The sequence below is a fragment of the Molossus molossus genome, unplaced genomic scaffold (assembly GCF_014108415.1).
Source record: "Molossus molossus isolate mMolMol1 unplaced genomic scaffold, mMolMol1.p scaffold_m16_p_1, whole genome shotgun sequence".
NCBI lineage: Eukaryota > Metazoa > Chordata > Mammalia > Chiroptera > Molossidae > Molossus > Molossus molossus.
The window spans coordinates 104,158,225-104,179,237 of NW_023425344.1; the positions used below are offsets into that span (position 1 = coordinate 104,158,225).

The 21,013-nt window shown below is 43.8% G+C and overlaps 1 protein-coding gene across 4 annotated transcripts in view; it reads right to left on the bottom strand.

The window, feature by feature from the left end:
• The window catches only part of KIAA1217 (KIAA1217 ortholog), a 307,954-nt gene that overhangs the window by 255,755 nt on the left and 31,186 nt on the right, over positions 1-21,013 (bottom strand). Inside the window, exon 1 of one of the 4 annotated variants that reach the window (XM_036275678.1) lies at positions 20,412-20,450. The exons of 2 other annotated variants lie outside the window; for them this stretch is intronic. Coding sequence is in view for 1 of the 2 variants with exons in the window: in XM_036275661.1 (XP_036131554.1) it covers positions 8,739-8,840 (102 nt within the window). In the remaining variant the exon portion in view is untranslated. Of the gene's footprint in view, positions 1-8,738; positions 8,912-20,411; positions 20,451-21,013 lie in introns of those variants that run through there. One more of the 4 variants, XM_036275661.1, reaches the window with a different exon arrangement.

Consider the following 21,013-nt stretch of genomic DNA (forward strand, 5'->3'; position numbering starts at 1 on the left):
AATGTTGGTGGATCTGAAACCATATATAAGACCGATTTAAGCATTACTTATGAAGGTACAAAGTCTTTAAGTCCAGATAAATTATAAAGGCCATGGCCAATATCTGCATGATCATAAATGCCTAATAAATGCTGTGTCAGATAGTTCCTTTCCTTGTTCTTTACAAATTCCCTATATTGAGTTATAATGTAAGTTCTTTAAAAAAAAAAATTTTTTTTTAATCCTCACCCAAGGATGTTTCTCCATTTTTGTTCAGATAGAGTAGGAGGGAGAGAGAGGAAGAGAGAGAGAGAGAGAGAGAGAGAGAGACATCAATGTGAGAGAGACACAGTGATTGGCTGCCTGCCACATGACCCAACCAGGGCTGGGAGGAACTGCAACTGAGGTGTGTGCCCTTGACCGGAATCAAACCCATGACTCCTTGATCTGCAGGCCAATGCTCTAACCGCTGAGCCAAACTGGACAGGGCTATAATGCAAGTTCTTATCCTAGCAATTCCCTGAAACAAATCTTTAAGAAGGAAACATGGTATCATCAATAGTTCAGTGACTTCCTGGAATGCTCTGTGAGCTAACTCCCTTTTGTACGTGCTTCCTTTTCTTCGTCTCCTTTTAAACTCTGAAGCTGGTATTTCTAGTTCAACATATTACACATACGTCAACGTTCCTCTCTTTGCACAAGGGTGTCAAACTGATAAAATCGGAGCCTGTCTGCTTTTGTTTCGTTTTGCCCGCCCTCTTCCCAAAAGGCCATTGGGGGGTATGCTTACTAGTAGATAATTTGAAAAGGCATCTTTGTCCTGTCCCGCTCCATGTCTCAGAAATATAACAAACACAGGGAAAGGCTGAATTTCAAGCACTCTAACACAATTTTGACCTTTATTATATATGTTCTACTCAGTCCGCTCTCCTTAGAGCAGAGAAAGAAAAATCACCGTGTGCTTGTTTCATGGATTTGAGGTGTATAATTGATAGAGTCTATCCAGTACTAAATCTATAATTCCCAGCAAAAGCTTAAATACTCCCAAACCTACTATTCGATGGACCAAAAAAAAAAAAAAAATTATTTCTCTAATAAAAATGTTAGAGGCTTTCCACAAGATGAAATCTAAACATCACTGCACTCATCTGGGTAAGGCCAGTCAGTAACAGTGCAGGGCCCCAAAAAGAAAATGGCTCCTCAAATCTAAAACCCTAAATGCTTAGTGGTTAGTCTCCCAAACACATATGGGAGAAGCTCCTTTATCTTTGCTTGGTATTGAGAGGTTAAAACACTGTTCAAGAGTCAAGATGAGCTCTGGCAGGTTTGGCTCAGAGGTTAGAGCGTAGGCCAGCAGTCCAGAGAGACCCGGGTTCGGTTCCGCTTAGGGCATGTGCTTCGGCTATGGTCTGTCCCCGGCCCGGGTTGGGGTCGTGTGGGTGGCAGCCAGTCTATGTGTCTCTCTCACATTGATGTTTCTCTCTCTCTCTCTTCCTCCCTCTTGCTCTATCTGAAAGATGAATGCAAAAATGTCCCCAGGTGAGGATAGAAAAAAGTCAGGATTAGTCAGTGATGGCAGAAGGGGCAGAAGTGGCAGAAGAGGAAAGTGAGTTTTGACTTTCAAGGACCCAGAGTCCTTCTGTAAGACATCGGGACACACTCACAGCTCCCGCAGTGGGCTGAAACCAGGAAGGTCACGCAATAGCGTGGCGTGGCAAGCATTTCCTGCAAGAGCTAAGCACAATGCAACGACCCAACCCTTTATTCTCACGCCCTCCCTTTGCCCCCAAAATGGCCCGACATTGGCACATCTTCAGTTCTAAGCTACCTTCATTCAGGTACCTCCCTCATGGCCACCAACAAACAGGAGTTGCAGTGAATTGTTATTAAGGAAGTACAACTGGGAAACGTATAAATAGATGCTAATCTTCTTGTGTATTTATATATAGAAAGAAAGGGTGGAGAGAAGGAAAGAGGGAGGGAGGTTGTCTGAGCATGCCAGACTCTGGGTGAAGCCTGGAATGCACACACACACTCGCGTATCACGTCTGTCTGGGACAGAGAAGCAGGGACACGGGAACGGATGACCTTAGCACGAGGAGGTGCCAAGACACAAACAGAAGAGCTTCACCACTGGACACATGTTAAATGTGAGTGGACCTTGGCCCTCATCCACGATGCTAAGGTTACTCAACAGGATTTTATTCTTAAGGAAACCTCAGGATGAACCCCAACTTTCTCTAGCATTTTAAATTGAAACTCCCACAAATATTTAAGACAGATGATCATTCGGCTTCTAAAATGGCCAGCAACCTACCTACCTACTCAGTTGGTAACATAAGCCAATGTTTTATCACATTGACTCTCACAACTTGATCCAGCAATATTTTGCCTTAATGCCTTTTCTCCATGTGGACGTGAGATGTATCTGATTTCCTCTTTAGAGCAGTCCTTCGTAAACTACCAGACAGCAGATATATCACCGTCAGCCTTCTTTTCAATAATGTCCCCAATTCCTTTCACCTTTCCATTCTTTCATGGTGTGTCCCCCTTCCCTCCTAATCCTCGGAGATAAATAAAATTGGACAAAACGCTGAAATATGGTTCCAATACATGAGACTGATCCTTTCATGTCAACTGTTTTTCCCACATACACACAGAGTTGAAGCGGTTCTTTCTCCTGTGAAACTGGATCTCTGTACGTCAAAAACTGAAGTCTCAAAGGCCAGACCCTTCTGTCTCTGTGTCTTGGCTCAGTGGCTGGAAAGCGCTCGGTCTCTAAATTTAGATGTTTCCCATGGTCTGGCTCAGGCAAATGTCCTTCCCAGGCACTACACGTGGCAACAAGCCCTGCAGCTCTTCCCTGTCATCAACTGCCCCAAGTCTATCTGCAGGGTCCTGACTAAAGTAACCAAGCTGACATCACCCCATCCCCAACCTCTACACAGCAACTCCCCTTCCCACTATAACCCCTCCTGAGACAACCATGGCAGAGGTTTCTTCTTCCCAAATCTGTTATACAACCCAGCAAGTTCCTCACTAGTAACACAGCCTCTCCACCCACAGCACAGACCATCACATACGTCCCACCACCCACTCACCACTGCCACAGTCTGGGAGAGAAGGGCTCACTAAGTTCCAGATACAGAATTAGGACTCAAGACCCATTTCCATTTTTGAAAAATCACAGCTCAGTAGGTCAGCTAAACTGCAGATTAAATACACTTCTGGAGGACTATTTGGAAGGGAGGTGTCAAATTCCACACAACCAGCTTAAAAGATAAACTTCTATAGCAACAGTCATTTAGGGGATGACAGGTACAATTGCAGAGAGGTGTTGACACAGGTTTCCATGACACTGAGAACCACTTCCTGGAACTGACAACACGTCACATAGCTCTGTAACTAGGTCTCTTTGTGAAGAGGCATTTGACTCTCCGCCTCTAATATTGTGACTTGATTATTGCTTCACCTTTGCGCTTGACGATCCTGCAGACTAAGAGCCGAGTGGACATCTCTATCCACAGGACAGGTGAGGCAAGAGAAATAACATAACATTCCAGTAAATAAAATTTTTGGCCAAGTCTAGAGAAAAGGTTGTAATCTAGATAAAGCTATTAGTGGACTATTTTATATTAAAAAATTATTATTTTTCAAATAAAATATCAATTTTATTATAGGAATTAGGCTTTACACGGTTATGGGAGATGGTGAGGAAGGAGAAGTCCAGAAAGGATCAGAAAAACACCACTAACCATACCTGATATTATTAACATGTCAGAATTTGCAGGAAAGGAAGTTAGGCATGTTCAACTACTAAAGCGCAAACACCAAGAGGCTCAAAGAAGCATTTGAAATATGTCTGTGCCTTTCATAGTGTGACAACTACACAATTCAAGTGTTGACTGTGGCAGGTGTGAACATAACAGGACCTAACAGATACTTGGTTGTTCACAGTGTCTCACCTCGTCTCCGGCTCTCTAACGGGTTTCAGAGAGCCTTTCTAGGGAACATGCATGAAAACGGGGCACCTGAAGTATAACCACTTGTTTTTGCACGCTCTTCCTAAATTCTTCAGAGATCTAACTCTTGTTTTCATTTTTGCAGCTGGCACCACATACACACGAAATCCAGGTTATGGTTCTAAAGTGAGAATACTTTGATTTAAATGATCCTTCCTTCCAACTCAGGCCCACATAATGAGGCCTAAACCTTTCTATCTTTGCAGGGTGAGAAAAATGCACCCAAGGAAGGCCCCTAGCTTCCTACAGCGGACAGATCTGCAAGACCAAATCTTAAAACCACAGGGAAATTCCAAATTCAGACACCTGAGCTCTTTTGAGCAACTGGGCCAAAACACAGAGTGGTTTGGCCTTTCAGAATCCAGTTTCACAGGAGAAAGAATCTCCACCTCATGGTATGTGTGAGTGTGTGTGTGTGTGTGTGTGTGTGTGTAAGTGTGTGTGTGTGTGTGTGTGGGTGGGGGGAGTTGGGCCTGGAGGGCAGTGAAGGAGTAGAAGTTTGTTTGCTTTACCTCTCACACCCTCTTCTTTCTCCTTTTGGGAAAGAAGGGTCAAGGGGTGAGGAGCACTGAGAAGGAATATATTCAGTATCAGCCTGGCAGTGACTCCTCCACAGGGGCTTGTAGGTGGGACCCTGTGAGCCTGCCCGCATTGAAGGCTCCCTGAGGGAGGGAGTAGGGGAAACACAGAGGTCAGTTCCAGACTCTAAGACTTTCCAGGAGGGACCCCCACTTAGGGCCCATTTTCAGTGCCAAGTATTTTAACAAAGTTCCAATTAGGGTAATTCCAAAGAATTCCAAGCTTTCGGTGAAGAAAGACTATTAGAAAATGTCAACGTTAAATGTAAACCTGCACCCTTATTTTTCTGTTGAATGAAATGTTCACCAACACAGACACAGAGAAAGATCACTCTGTTTTAAAAATTACCAGTCCCCTGCAAACACAGTCCCTTGATTTCTGACTTTAGTTAGAATCTCATCACAGTTGAACAGGAAAAAAGCAACTTAACTTCTCCCCAAGTGCATCTGCTAGAATCAGACAGTGGCAGTCTTGGAAGGGCTGCCCCTGAGCCCTGGGCTTTACAGGAAAATAGCTTGGTGGAAAAAGCCGTCACCTTTGTGATGACACTGTGCTGATAGGCATCTATGGGCTCAAGCATAAGCCCCTGGATGGCAGGAATTGCATCTAAGCGCTGTCTGCAGCCCATGGTGGCTCTAGTATTATTCCTCCTAATACTTAACTTAAACAGACTGTACCCTGAGTCACAGGCCCCCATTCCCAGCCTTAACTTGCACAGATTTGCTTTTTCATATTCGCTTTTCACAGAGTCCAACTGGTAGCCCCAGATTTTCAAAGCCAGTCAGGATTACAAATATCCTATCTCATTGTGTGTGTATGTGTGTGTGTGTGCGTCTATTTCCACAGTTGGGGTTTGGAGAACACAACAAATGATGAAGTATGATACTCTCCCTTTTCCCTACAATTGCTTTTCTTTTCCCATCCAGAATTTGTGTGGCTAATAACACTTACCATAGATAGTCCAGTAATACCCCCTTATCTGTGGGGGTACATTCCATGACCCTTACTGGGTGCCTGAAATTACAGAAAGTACTAAATCCTATATATACTTACGTTCTGTCTTATACATTCACACCTATGATAAAGTTTAATTTATAAATTAAGAGCAGTAAGAGATTAACAACAATAACTAATAAAATAGGACAATTGTAACAATATAATGCAATAAGTTATGTGAATGGTTTTGGGGTAGTTATTAAGTAAAATAAAGGTGACTTGAAAACAAGCACTGCGATACCTCCGCAGATCTGATAACCAGGAGAGCTACTAAGTCACTAACGGATGGCAAGTATCTACAGGTGGATACAATGGACCAATGGATGACGCAGTCCTGCGTGGGACGGGCTCAGAACGGGGCACGATTTCAAACATTTACATTGTTTTTCATTTCATATTTTCAAACTGTGATTGATCGTGGGTAACTGAAACCACAGAAAGCAAATCCACAGATCAGAGGAGGATTGCTACACTCGCCACCAGAGTTTTAACAGAGGGACATACCAGCACCGGGAGGCAGGCTCCCTGGGATGGACCACAGCTCAGCTTCTCTGTGCCACCTCCTGTGGTGCCCCGAGGAAGGCAAGGAGTCGGGGAGCCCGGCCTGACCCAGAGCAGGGATATCAGAAATCAGGGTACTGGGGCACAAGGGAGACATCAGGGTGTGTATGTGCCCAAGCTACCTGGGACTCCTGTTATCTGCCCTTCCTCAAGAGAGGTCTTAAACTAGAGGTGGGGGAGGGGGCTATTCTCAAGAAGCCTGAATCAGTCATTACCTAAACTCTCCAGCTTCCCTGACCTCATCTGTCATTTGGGGGTGGCTGGAAATATATTTCAGCCCCTATGTTCTTTGATTCTCTTGTTAGATTTTGATCCGAGTTAGATGAAATTAATTCTCAGATTAAAACTAAGAAGACGTAAGTAGGTAGGAACTCAGCGAGACAAGGATCTTGGGACTGTGTGAGGGAGCCAGAGGCCCAGTTTGATCCAGGCTTGAAGGGAGAGGAAGAGAAGGAGAAAGGAGAAGGTCCTGTATCCTGTCTGGGCTGCACTCCCGGGCCGGGGATCTGCGCGAACGCGCTCCGCTCGGCTCGCTCAGCTCCGGGAATTCGCGGGCAGTTCCAAGCCCCTCCCCTCCCTGCAGCTCCGGCTTCCCTCGAACATGCATGTCGCTTCTTGCCAGCCACGTCTCTAATAAACGAGAGCTTCCTTTTCATTTCCTCGCTGACCCGTTTCAAAAAGCGATTAGAAAAACTGGTAGAGACTGAAAGGGCCTCTCCAAAGTGGAATGCTCTTAAATCCTCTGTTCTGGCAGAACTAGTCTTCAAGTAGAAGTTCCCTGTCCTTCCTTATCCTGCCACCAATACCGTGACTTTGTTACTTCACAACACTCATATTTTTTTGACCATCTTGGTTAAATACATTCACAGGTACCCAAATCCCTCTGCTCTGCCCAGTCCAAAATTTACAATAGTTGGTCCCTAGGCCTTTTTCCTCTTCTTTATATAAAGGACTAACATCCCTGGCTCGTAACTCAGTTGTTTAGCGCATTGACCCCATACCCCAAGATTGGGGTTCCACCACTGGTCAGGCACATACAAGAATCAACCAATGAATGACTAAATAAGTGGAACAACAAATTGATGTTTTTGTTTCTCTTCCTTCCTCTCTCTCAAATCAATACATTAATAATAATAATAATAATAATAATAATAATAATAAAGGACTATCATGTTTTCTCCTGTAGTTATTCTCCACCGACACAACTCCTGTACCTCAACCCCTGCCCTTCGGCTGCCAGCTCGCTATCACCTCAGCCCACAGATGTCTGAAGGCAGCTCGGCGGGTCAAGCTCTGTGACTGCAAGCAGGAGTATGAACCAGAACGTTCCAATGCTCAAACGCACAACACACACACAATCCAAATCCTCATATTGCTTCTATTAAAATTTAAAACACAGGCTTTTATAAAGCACCTCTGGTTCAATTTCTTTTGTAACATTGACCTTTTCCCCCATTCTGTTCCTACATCAAACTAAGTAACTGTGATGCTTTTCCTAAGGTTTCTTTTCAGAACATCTTAATTCTGGCAATGGGAAGTCAGACACTGATACAAAACTCATCAAATGAATTCCCCTATTAGGGCTTTTTATTTTTGAAGCTTTTTTCCTTTTATGAACCTCAGTCTCCCCTGTCTGAAAATGTTTTCCCCATGGAAAGAAAGCAGGTCTACTTCTCATGCACGGGGAAGAGCTGAGGCAGGTCAGCAGAGTCTGTGAGTGGGGATCAAGTCGGGAAAGAACAAGACAGAACACGCCGAACCTCCTCCAGGCTTTGAGAAGGTGATTCAGACCGGTTCAGAAGCAGCCCTGCATATTTGAAGAGACTCTTAACCAAAGTGTTATGGCAGAACCAAAGGGAGAGGAAGCTTTTTTTTCCAAAGGAGGGAAAGCAGTTTTTGTTGCAATTTTTCGTTACCTTGTTTCTGAGAAAGTTCTTAACTGGAAGCACTCAGAATTTTAATCTTTGTGGCATTTGCAAATCAGCATCCCACAGACTGCTTAATTCACAGTCCAGCAAGGTAAACAGATTACACTTTATCTGAAGACAGTCTGTATAATCATGGAAAAATGCTTCCACCCCAGCCTGGTAGCTCGGTTGGAGCTTCATCCCATATATAAGTAAGGCTGCAGGTTCAATTCCAATCGGGAAGGCAACCAACCAATCGATGTTTCTTTCTTTCTTTCTTTCTTTCTTTCTTTCTTTCTTTCTTTCTTTCTTTCTTTCTTTCTTTCTTTCTATCTATCTATCTATCATCTATCTATCTATCTCAAGTCAATAAATATATCCTCCCCAGGTAAGAATAATAATAATAAAAAAAAATGCTTCCTACCTTTGTATAGAAAAGGAGGAGATTTTTCAGAGTAAAGAAAAGTAATTATTATTCAATAAGGTTTAGTGGCTGTGGGCAACCACCCTCTGCACCGAAGCACAACTTAATGCAAAAGAAGCCATGTGACCCAGGGCCCTCTCCTGCTCTCACTTGGCAATAAACGGCGGGGAACACCTGAGTCCAGGTGGCTGCCAGAGAGTCAGGAGGGTGCTGCACAGCAGATGAGACCCCAGGGAGGGCGGCAATACCCTGACCACCCCACTTCTGTACCTCGCTCTTGTCTGCTGCCCTGCAGGGCCCCTGACAGCAGAAACTCAGGAAGCCACTTTCCTTTCTTGGCCGGTCTACAGGAGGACACACAGATGGCTCCATGGGAAGATCCACAGGCGGACATCAGCAGTCACCTGCCTGGCTCACAGGCTGCAGGACCTTCTCCCTCCATGCTCAGCTGGCCTTCAGCAGGGCCCATCCTTCCCTGAGCTGGCCTGGCACACCCCTGTCAGAGGAGGCCCAGGGTTTGAAGTGTGATTCATGATAGAAAATACCGGTTTTTCATTGCTATGCAAATGACCCAGGGTGGGGTTTATCCAGATCCGGATGTGGACACCAAAGAGGAGGGCAGAATGGGCCTCTTTCCCGTATAACTCACTTGGCCAACTGGGCTCGGCCTACACACCGCTCATTAAAGAAAATTTGAGTCAAACAAAGTGGGATGAGGCTAGCTGAAGTTCCTCAGCACACATTGGGGCAGTTAATATTCACGTGCACTTCCATAGTTAAAAGGGACAGATCTTGCCCTGGCTGGTTTTGCTCAGTGGTTAGAGTGTTGGCCCGTGGACCAGAGACACCGGTTTGGTTCCCACTAAGGGCATGTACCTCGGTTGCGGTTTGTCCCCGGCCCTGGCTGGGTCATGCTGTGCGGGTGCAACCACTTGATGTGTCCCTTTCACGTCGATGTTTCGCTCGCTCTCTCTCTCTCTCTCTCTCTCTCTCTCTTCCGCCTGCTCTATCTGAATAAAAAATGAAAAACTGTCCTCGGGTAAGGATAAAAAAAAAAAAAAAAAAGGACAGATCTTTACTTAGTTCATATCAAAATGTATCTATTGCATCTCTACCATCATGAGGCAAAGCCCAAACTGCCAACAGTCTCAACGTCAGTGTTTAGTATAATCGCTGCATCCCAAAAGGTGGTGCAGTCATGGTATATTTCATCTGTGGCCACATCTGACTCAAAACCCTCTAGGCCAGAAGTTCTAGAACAACTGAATAAAGAAAGAGGCTGTCGCATCCAGATGCTTGAGAGCTACCCCGAAGGACATGCCCCCGTTTTCTGATGGTGCAACCTGTGCCGCTCACCAAACCCGAAGTCTCAGGACCATCTCCAAAGAACACGTGCTGGTGTGCAAGGGTCACTCGGGTTAGAAACCTGGATCCCAGACTCACTCTGGCCCTCACAACCTATGAGGTCACATCAGTTCTCTGAGGCTCAGTTTCCTCAGCTGTAAAACAAGTGAGTGGAATGCTATCTACTGGTCTTTTCAGCATTTCCATACTTTTCCATAGTTTTTACAAATAAGCCCAAACCTAAAGACACTTAGTATTAAAGGTGCTAGTGGGACTTGCACGATTCATGCCGAAGTGTTCAGCCAACCTGAGCCGGGTGCAGTTTGAGGGCCTGGACCAAGCCATGAGCAGCCAGAAGCTTCCAGTGGGCTCTGTGTGGAAGCTGATGGAGTCAACTATGCTAATACCATACCTCAAATCAACGACCACGAAACAAACAAAAAAAGTAAATTGGATTCAAATATAAATTAATGATTTCTTTTGCGAGTTGAGAACAGATGAAAAGGCAACGGTTAGACTTCTCAAACATCATTAGGAAACCCCAGTTCAGGATGATGACATGCATGTCCCATTTCAGATCTTATTGCTTCGATTTACACCTTTTACTGTGGTTGAAAGAAAATATTTTAGTGACCTGAGACTGGACACTCTGAATACATGAGACCCAATGAAAGTGTTGAGAACTGGGAAAAAATAAACAAGGAAAGAAATACCAGCATTCAGCTTTTGGGTTAATAGCAAGAACACAGGATTGTATTTCTGGATAATAGGCATGAGACCCTGGGTGGGCAAGTCACAGGTCCTCAGGAGTCTATAAATTTTCTGCATTTGGGGTCTTCACAGTATACCAAAGGTCCTTTGGGGATAGTCACAGGGATGAAGGGAGAGGAGGCCACCTTATTTAAGTCCCCCTACCCCATCCAAAAGAAGCTTCTGCGTAAAATAAGTGTTCAAACAAAAGCTAAAAATATTCGATCACTCCTCTTCCTAAAATCCTTTGCAGTACACTAAGAAAAAAATCCAAACTCCTTTTCGTGGCTTACTAACCCCCCAGCTACGTCTCCTAGGTCCCCTGGGTCCTTAAACAGACAAGCCCCTTTCTTTCTTGGGGTCCTGCACTTCCATGCTTTGCCGGGCTGTGTATTAGGGGACTGGCTCATTCTCTTGTCATCCTCTTCATTTCCTTCACGGCACTCATCTCAATCCGAAGTCATCTGAATATCTGTTTTCTCCTCTGCCTCCTGCATTAGAAGCTAAGCTCTCTGAAGGCAATGGCCTTGTCAGCCTAGCCCAGGGCTCTGTTCCCAGTGCCAGCGCTGGGCATGTCCACACTAGAGACTGAATAGATGAATGAATGAATGATACTTCGTTCTTTCTAATCTGACGATCATAGGTAGCTGTACCATCTTCATGTTAATAGAAACCACCTTGTTCTCAATTTTAATAATTCAAGAAGCACTTTCACCTACTTAATTCTCCAAACTACACTCTGAGGACTTTGGGTGGGCCCTGCACCTGCTTGCCCCGAAGAGAGTAATCCTGGACTAGTGAACTCCGCTGGCCTTAGTCCCTCTGCATGAAGGTAGGATGTTTTCCGTAGCAGCTGTAAGGTCCCTCCCACCTTGAACGACCTGTGAGTATTTAAGATTCTGATTGGTAGATGCTGATTCTTTCTCACAAAATGTTTTGTGAGATGTTTCCGTTGTACAGCTGACCCTTGAACAACACAGGTTTGAACTGCGTGGGTACACTTATACATAATTTTTAAAAATAAATACTGTAAATGTATTTTCTCTTCCTTATGATTTCCTTAATAACTTATTCTTTTGTCTAGCTTACTTTATTGTAAGAATACAGTATAAAGTACATATAACATATGAAATATATGTTAATCAACCGTTATCTGTAAGTCAACAGTAGGCTATTAGTAGTTAAGTTTTTCAGGGGAGTCAAAAGTTACACATGGGCCCTGGCCAATTTGGCTAAGTGGTTAGAGCATCAGCTTGTGGACCGAAAGGGTCTCGGGTTCAATCCCCGGCCTGGTTGGGGAAATGTGGGAGGGAGCCAGTTGATGTGTCTCTCTCACATTGATGTTTCTCTCTCTCTCTCTCTCTCTGTCCCTCCCTCCCTCCCTCCCTCCTTCCCTTCCTATATCTAAAAATGAATGGAAAAAAATATCCTCAGGTGAGGATTAACCAAAAAAAAAAAAAAAAAAGTTGCACATGGATTTTCCAACTGCACAGGAGGGGTTGGTGCCCCTCACCCCTTTGTTGTTCAAGGTCCCACGGTAGCTGCTTCCATGTTTGGAGCGTCTGCTACATGCCAGAAAGAGTTAGGAACCACTCACACTTCCCCCTTTTGCAAACCACCTGGCTGCAGAAATGGAATCTTCCTTAGATCAAGTGACTTGCCCAAGGCCAAACACAGTGTACGTGGTAGAATCAGTTCCTGAAATTATGTCTGTCCAACAACTGAGGCTGGATCGTCCCACCTCACCACGGCCCTTCCCAGGGGCAGGTCTGTGAAAGACAGTGGGCTGTGACGAGCCCGCAGGCAGGGCAGGCAGGTGTGGGATGGAGAGTGCAGGGTTTGTGGAAACATGAGAACCTGTATCCCCATCTTTAAAATTTTTTTTCCATTGATTTCTTATTTTTTGAGAGAGTGGGAGGGAGGTAAAGAGAGAGAGAGAGAGAGAGAGAGAGAGAGAGAGAGAGAAACATCAATATTGAGACAGACACATTGATTAGTTGCTTCCTGTACAGCCCTGGCCAGGGCTGGGAAAACCTGCAACCCAGGCACGTGCCCTTTACCAGAATTGAACCTGAAACCCTTCAGTCTTCGGGCAGATGCTCTAACTGCTAAGCCAAATTGGCCAGGGCTGTACCCCCTTCTTAACGGGGCAGCTGCTCTAACACAACTTTTAACAAAGGAATCTGAGCTCAATGTTTCCTGATCATCTGATTTCTCCCCTCCAAATGTAAAAAAATTCGACGTTTATGAAATACTCTGATTCTACAAGGTTTTGGTGGATTATCAAAATTTGTAGAAGTCATTATGCAGGTGTTTCTGGAAAACCTGGCCCCAGGCCTGGTACCTTTCATCTATACTTCTCTGGTACAAGAAATGTACCTATGAAAGTTGCCCAATCTGTCCCTTCAATTACACTGAGAACTTTTGCAATCACACATAAAACGACTGGCAACAAATACTGGTCACAGAACTAAGGGAGTCAGTGTGTTTGGGGGTTATTAGGCAAACGTGTGAGCAACACCCCTTTGTGAAGAGAGACCTGTGAACCAGCACACCTTTCTTCTCGGGGGTGAAGCTGAAGGTCTGCTCGTGGAGCCCGGGTCCTGAGGGGGAACTGACCGAGGCATGTAGCTTTCCCCACTAATGCCAGGGACAGGGCTGCTCAACAAGTACATTCCTGACACGCCAGTTCCAGGCTCGACTTCAGAGGTACCGCAAGCAAGTAGCAGAACCAATCACTGTTCCAACCTCCTCCGTTTCTTCAAGTCCACCCTTTGGGTAACATTGAAATGGCAAAAATGGTAGGCTTCCTGAAAACGAGCAGGAGGCTACAGAGGCAAGAAGGAAATCATTCCCTGAGTGATTAAACCGTTTGGAAATCCACTTTCATAAAATGAACAAGTTTTTAAAGTCAACACCTCAGGCATCCCATCAAAAAGCCCCAGGCTTGCGTCAGAATCGCTGGGTTCAAATCCCTTGTTGCCCAAAGAATCAAGTCTCTAGAGGCTTCTGGGCCTCGGTTCCCCTGTGGATATGGATCTATTTGTATGGTTTTTTTAGAGGAAAACTTTTTTATGAGAAAACTTGTGTGAAAGTTCCTGGCATACAGTAGGTAATAATATTGTGGGCAATCCAGTACTTCTTTGCAGTGGTTTGAATGCATACAGGGAAGGTTTTTCATTGTATTGTGTTGTCATGCATTAAGGCCGTTGAGATTTGAATGTATCTGTCTTAAAAAGCCAGTGAGATTTAATGTCTTAGGAAGAGTATATGGTCCTTACCCTAAGACATAGGAAGCTTGGTCTATTTTTCTAACGATATAGAAAAAGTTCAGTTAGACTGACAGTGACCTGCCACCACCCTGAGACTCTGGTAATTATGTTCTCTTGAGCGGGACTGCTTAAATGAAGACTTTTCTTGTTTTGTACATCACAGCCAGTACTCTCCCCTTTTGCCTCTAAGCATAGTTATTTCCTCATTATTTTTTATGTTTACCAACTAGTGTCAAGCATACGTTTGTTCACAAAATACCACATTCAGAGACTTGACTTTACGTTTGTTCCCTTTTGCAGATATTTGCAATTAACTGCACAACTGAGATACTTTATGAAGTAGACAAGGAATGTATCTGGGGAAAACGTAAAGTTTCCAAAGGAGCTGTTAACCGAGAAGGAGAAAGGAAGAAAAGTCTAATTACAGTAAAAATAGGTACTGATTAGTGCAAAAGAAATGTATAGATCAAATCTCCTACACTGTGGTTTGACTGCATTCTGTGCATCTGAATTAAGAAGTAGTTGCAGTTTAAAATACTGTCTGAAGCTTTCTCCAGTGACTTTGAAGTATAAAATACTGTTCCTTTTCTTTCCAAAGGCATCCTATCATTCTATTCTTGACTTGTCTTGCTGTAGAAATGAAAAAGTCTTTTCAAGTAAAAATAGTCTGTATATTAAAAAGTTTTATTTTTAATTTAGGAAACTGAATCACAGTTATGTAGTCATAGACTTAATATGAAACCCTAAGTACCCTTTATCCAAAACTGATGTTTGTAACTTGGCAAAGGATATAGTTCAGTTATAAACTTGAACTTGAAGCGAATGTTTTATTCAGCGAGTAAGAAGATGCCCCACCTGGGAAGGTGAATTTACTGCTTTGGTTGAAAATTTCAGGCAGTGTACGTATATTTGATCAAAACACACCTGATACTCAGAACCTCAAACGGCATTTATTTAAAAAAGCAGGATCCTGACTGGAATAAACTGGTTAGGGAAGATTCTACGGCTAGAAATGAGGCGACTAATGTCATCAGAAGACCTGCTCCGGGAAAGAGAAGAAAAGAGAATCCCTTTCTTCCTCAAGGGACAGCTGTGTCAAAGCCCAAACGTGTTCTGGCTTGGCGTGAGATGAAAAGAGCGACTTCCGTAGCTTACCTGAAAGCTGCTGGCCTCCCCTGGGAGAACACACATCACACTCCCGGACAGCTGTTTTGTTGCAACTAGTTTTTGAATTTTAAAGTATTATATACATATGATAAAATGTAAGTAGTAGAGGGTACAGAAATAGCAAATAAAAGCTTGTGTCCTCACTAGCACTCTCCAGTTTATCAGGCATCGTTTTAAAAATGTTTAATGTACAGATGAGGACACAGAAAATGATGGATGTGCTTTTCATACAAATAGGATTCAGCCTTTTTTAACATAAAAGGGATCATGCTCTCTATACTGCTATCTAAGTTGTGTTGCTTATTTAATATAACTTGGTTATGTGCCCACCTGCACGTAGCGTCTAGTTCATATATCGTCACAACTGCAGTGAGCTGTCTTATCTGTAGCTATAATATAGTCTCAAACATTCAGTGACACAATAAATTGGCAAGTCCTTTTGAGAGAAAACTGGCAATACCTTTCAACACTAGTAATGCTGGTAAACTAGTAGTAATAGACTAGTAATTTGACATTTAGGGATCTGTCCTTCCAATTTGCTGACATGTGCACAATTACACAGACGTTCATCGTAGCTATGTTCATAACAAGGAGGAAAAAGAACCAATCGAAACAGCAATGAAAAGAGGTCAAGGTAATATATTATGGGGCCACTTCTACAACTGCTCTGAAAGGAGAATAGTTTTAAATCAGTTTGTGCTGTACTCACAGCATAAACACACACACACACACACACACGCACACGCACACAGGCACACACACACACGCACGCATACAAGCTCCAAAAGGAGAAATAGAAAATTGTTCTTAATGAGGCAATTCACTAGAGTTGCTTTCTTCTGTAGTCTTAAAACTGAAAAGGGATTCAAATAAAGTTACAGTTAAAGATGAAGAGAGCCCATGTCACCTTTCCTTGAGCAAAACTCAAAGAGATTATTTTTCAAAAATTGTCCCTCTGGAACAGAATACATGTACCTTCCTAATGACTGCTACTAATACACGCATTGGCATCCATGTGGCATTCTCAGGGGCATTGACAAATATTTTTAGTGTCAAAGACCAAAAATGCCCAACGGCTCACCTGACTCTGTTTGCTCGGCCATTCCAGAGCACGTGGGAGGCAGCAGCCTGCTTTGTTTCTAAGTAGGCAAGTAGGAAGCTCAAAGTCCTCTCCGGACAGCTTACAGCACCACCAACGGACCAGCAACAACGGCTCTGAGATGGGTCCTTGCTCCCTCCTTGTGCGGTGCCAGCAGAGCACAGAGCAGGGCACCCAGGCAGGGCGGGCCCACAGCTCTGAGGACAGTCCCACACTGCGTTTGTGAGGGACAACGTGATCATCTGCATTTACCAACCTAGAAAAACCGTGCATGGGAAACAGCATTATCTCTTCTGTTGCATAATCATGAGCAAGCGGACAGGAGTGGGAGTGAAGAGTCGTGCAAGGCACACAGGCTGGAAGTGACCCCACCACCTGCCCTTCTGGGACTGACTGTACACCCAGTAGGCGGGACATTCTCTTCTGTGAGGTCTCTAGGGCAGGAGCTCTCCGAATGTGTAATACGTTTACTTTTGCACTTGTCGTTCATACAAATGAGTAGTTGAGATTCTTTCTGCTGCCTGTAAGACTGCTGTCTGACGCAAAAGCCTGCCGTTAGGATAAAGCTCATCCCCATCTCCATCCTGTCCCTCCCTGGCTCCTCCCTGACTAAGCTTGTCCTGAATTCCACTCTTTCCAACACAGCCCAGAGGTCCCAAGGCCTTCGGTTGCCTAGATGTCACAAACATCATCACCAATCAAGGAGAATTTGACATTTTGGTTTTATAGGAGATAGACTGAATAACCTCAGAATCCTGTCTATCTTGATATGATGCCTCCAGAAAAAAACACAAAAGTCCTCCTCCCCATATTTTCCCTCATGAATGGTTACAAGTTAAAAGCAAATCTGGAGAGTTCAGAAAAGGTGACTGAGATCAGAACAACTTCTGAGGAAATCCCACGCTGAAATACGAAGTGGCCACATTCGCAGGCATGCCTGGTCACGGGGCTTCTCGGTTCCTCACAAAAGCAAGTCCCCAACTCAGGTGGCCTGAGGAATTTCAGCTCTCACTAAACTCCGGTTTCACGTGCTTAAAAATAGGTTGGGGGAAAGGCGATGTGAAGCTTGATTGCTGGAGGAGAAAAGCCCCTTTGGACTCCCTCCAGCTCCCCTCTGAGGCCACACGTCTGAAGAGAAGAGCAACCTGGTCTGGGATGACATCACTTTCCAGGAGTGTTTTATTTAAAAAAATAGATTTTTACAAACTACTCCCCACCAGTTTCACAACAGGAGCGTCTCTGAACCCGTTAAATTAGTGAGTAGCAATAATCAAGCCGAGTCGTGAACAACTTCAAGAACGAGCTTCCCTCCCTCCCCGAGGAGCCCAGCACTGCCTGCCCAGGAGGAGGGGCGCATGTCAGGTCCGGAACCGGGAGGTTTTAGCGCCTTGCTTTCTGAAAAAATAATTTCCATGGAAACTCAAAGGCTTTAAAAGAGAAAAAGGTAATATTTAGGGATCACTAATTCTGTTGCTCAAAGGCTTTTTAAATTTTAATGCTACATTTTATTTGGAATATAAAAAGACCTACATATGTCCTTCAGTGGAAAGGCTGTGCTACCTGTAAGTCATGGAGGCAAGACCTGAACCCAGAGTATCTGGCCCTCGAATCGCTGTGCTCTCGTCGCTTCTGACGCACCAACCCTCGCTATGCCCCGCTAGGCACAAAGCAGATTTCTAGATGCAATCACCACTCATTAATCGACAGATAATCTCTGAACAATACAACAATTAAATGTAATAAAAAGCTTTAATGAAGTTCTAAAACAGGGTCTGTGGGTAAAAAAAAAAAATGTGTAAGAATATTCGTTAGCAATTCTGAACCTATTTGGAATTTTGGCATCCTACAGCTGTGTGATTTCACAACTCTTGCTTTCAACTTGCTACTTGGTGGCTCATATTTGGAATAGAAACTTTGAATGAAATAAATATTTGCTTTCAGGCTCACAGATTTTGCCCTTGAGACAACCAGAGTGTTTCCAGTGCCCAGAACCAGCGCTGGGAGCGGCAGTCCGGACTACGGCCTAATCCCTTCAGGTCGCCACATTTATTTACAGTGTCCGGACAGAATGCATTCGGCCTCACAGCTCAGAGATCAGAACGCCTGTGAATCCCACTCAATGAGCCCACCCAATATTCCTGCTAAGACCCTTCTTTCAGAAGTGTGGAACTGAAACAACTCTGGACAGTCTGATGTGGAAAACTTGGAAAAATTGAAAAAGTCATCGGGAACTAATAGAGTGCTTTTTCCCTGGCTAAAAACACTGCTGCTGAAAAATAACACAATGAAAAACATATTTGTCTCAACGTAGAATATGATCACAGGCTGTTTTGGGCTTGGGGTGTAGACAGTGGCGGGGAGGGTGTCAAGGTCTAGAACATAAAACGAGAAAAGGCAGTGTGCCCAACCGCTTGCTTCCTGTGGCAATCCCCACCTCCCTTGGTGACTCGGTTTCCTGCTCAGGATCCCCGTGACAGGTAAACCTGGCCCTTCTTGCAGTACCAAGAAACCTCAGAGGCAGGTAAGAGTTAAAATGGTACATCTGTAAAGTAACTTGAGCTCCTATCAATCGGTGCCAGCGAAAAGTAGATGAACCCCACTTCCATGGTCTACCTAGAGAAAGTGTCACAGACATAATTAACGTAAGAACCACGAATATCCTAGCTCCACTGACACACTTAACATTCTGCAATTTTAATTAATTTATAGAAATAATCATTGCTGCTGGGAGTTATTTCAGTAATGCATCGATTTTTTTTTTTTTTTTTTCTAGACTTCTAAACTGACAAAATACAGCAAGAAATGTAGAAGAGCAGGGTCCTGGGCTGTGTATTTTAGTGGCTCTCTGAGCCACGGCTTCTTCATCTGTGAAGGAGGAATAAAGTGACCGCTGATGGTACTGGGCCGTCGCAATGAAGGGATAAAGGAAAGAGCGTGGGAAACACTTTATAAACAATCCAGGGCCCCACGGGTAGTAAACAAAGACAATTGCTAACATGTGGAGCATGAATGCTGTGCAAAAATTTTGTCATTTCATCCTCACAATACGGCTACCATCACCCCTATTTCATGGAGGAGAAAAACCGAGGCTTAACAACATTATTTGACTTTCCCAAAGTTACACAGGTAGTAGGTGGTGAAGTCAGGACTCAAAACCAGGATTCTGATGTGGGGGGACAGGTCTCGGTCACTCAACTGTTCTGCAATCACTGGGTAACAACCATCTAACATGAGCATCAATTAATCCACACTATCCGACTCCAAATTTCAAGAGGTTCACATTCTTACATATTAGAAAGTTTAAAAGCTATTTTACTGCCTGTCCATTTGCTCCTAAATAGTTTTGGTTTCAAAAGCCCAGGTTCCCGTTTCACAGGTATCTTAAAATGCGTTTTAACCCTGTGCTTTAACCTTACCCAGTGAATGAAAAGAGGCAAACATGCTCTATATTTCTTTTTACTCGGCGGGCCTCACTACTCACGGCACAGCCTGATGTCCCCAAACTAACCCCTTTAAGTCAACTATGCAGGTGCACAGCTACCTTGAGTGATTTTTATCACCTCCACATCGCTGGCAAGACTGTTGACTCAGTCTTACTAGTAACTGATGCAAACAAAACCCATACCACCGCCAAAGTGAGGTTTCCTTTCTAAAGAAATGCTTTAAAAAACTACCTTTATCCACCATTGCCCACCCCAGAAACCTTTATCTGCCTTCTTAGAATTTACAAGTACTGCTTCCCTCTGGTCCCCAAACTCTGATATCTCAAACAGTATATATATTTTTTGTATAAAATGCCTCTCTAAGAAAGGTATACAGACACACACACCAAAAATGAGCAGTGGACATAAACCTGACTGTTTTTGTAATATTCCAAGGGTTTTATCTTCAGCGTCTTAGAACTTGAAAATAAAGAAATACATGCAGTCCCAATTCAGGTCTGTTCTAAGAGTTTCATAAAACAAAATACCTGAGAATAATCCACAAAGACATATAGTAGCTCAAGTCTCAGATCGTCCTTCTAACCTTTATCTAAGTCATTTTTACAGCAGTCTTTACAGGGAATATTCAGCACAATGCATAATGCACCACTTGTTTTTCAGCTCTATTCAAAAATCTGTTCTTTCAATTAAAAAAAAAAAAAGAAAAAGAAAAGCCCTGAAAAAAAACAGCCCAAAGCAGGAGCGTTCCGTGTGGGAAAGCTGTGCTTATTGATTCAGTTCTTCCTGCCAAGAGAACAATGCAGAGAAACAGACCTCAATGTTCCACACAATTTTTGGCAATAACTTGGAAGAAAAAGTGCCTATTTACCTGTACTCAGAGCTCCACAGGTGAGGCAGCAGTTGAAGTAGATGAGCTAATTCTTCTTCTGGAAGTTTTGTCTCTAATGGACCCCAGGGTCATCCTTCCGAGCTGTCAGGTAAACCCCCCTCCATGTCTCTCTACTGTTTTGCTGTTTTTTCCCAGTGAAACTCTTGTCATTTGCATAAAACCTACTTCCAGCCTATAGGACTTTTTGAGTAGCTACTTGTTAAATTGGCTGTCTTGACATGCTCTTTCAAGCATGACATCATAAATCTCCATGGAAACCCTAACCCCACTTTTCTACGTGCCAACATTACCTGTCAGGCAAAGACTTAAACAATCGTCTGAAATTGTTCATTAATGAAACCTTTTTAGGGGCTTTGGATCTCTGCACAGTATAATTTGTGCTGTCGGCAAAAACTTAGCCAAGAACGATGGCTTCATTTTCAAAGCCTGAGCTGTTTTGTAGAAAACAATGATCAAAATTATAGGCATTCGTTAATCTGCCCCTCCCTGTCTAACAATGCACTTAATCGGTTGAAGAAAAACCTACAGTGGCACATGTGCCTCTCTCTGAAGGATAAAGTTACGTTGAAAATGTAGGTTTT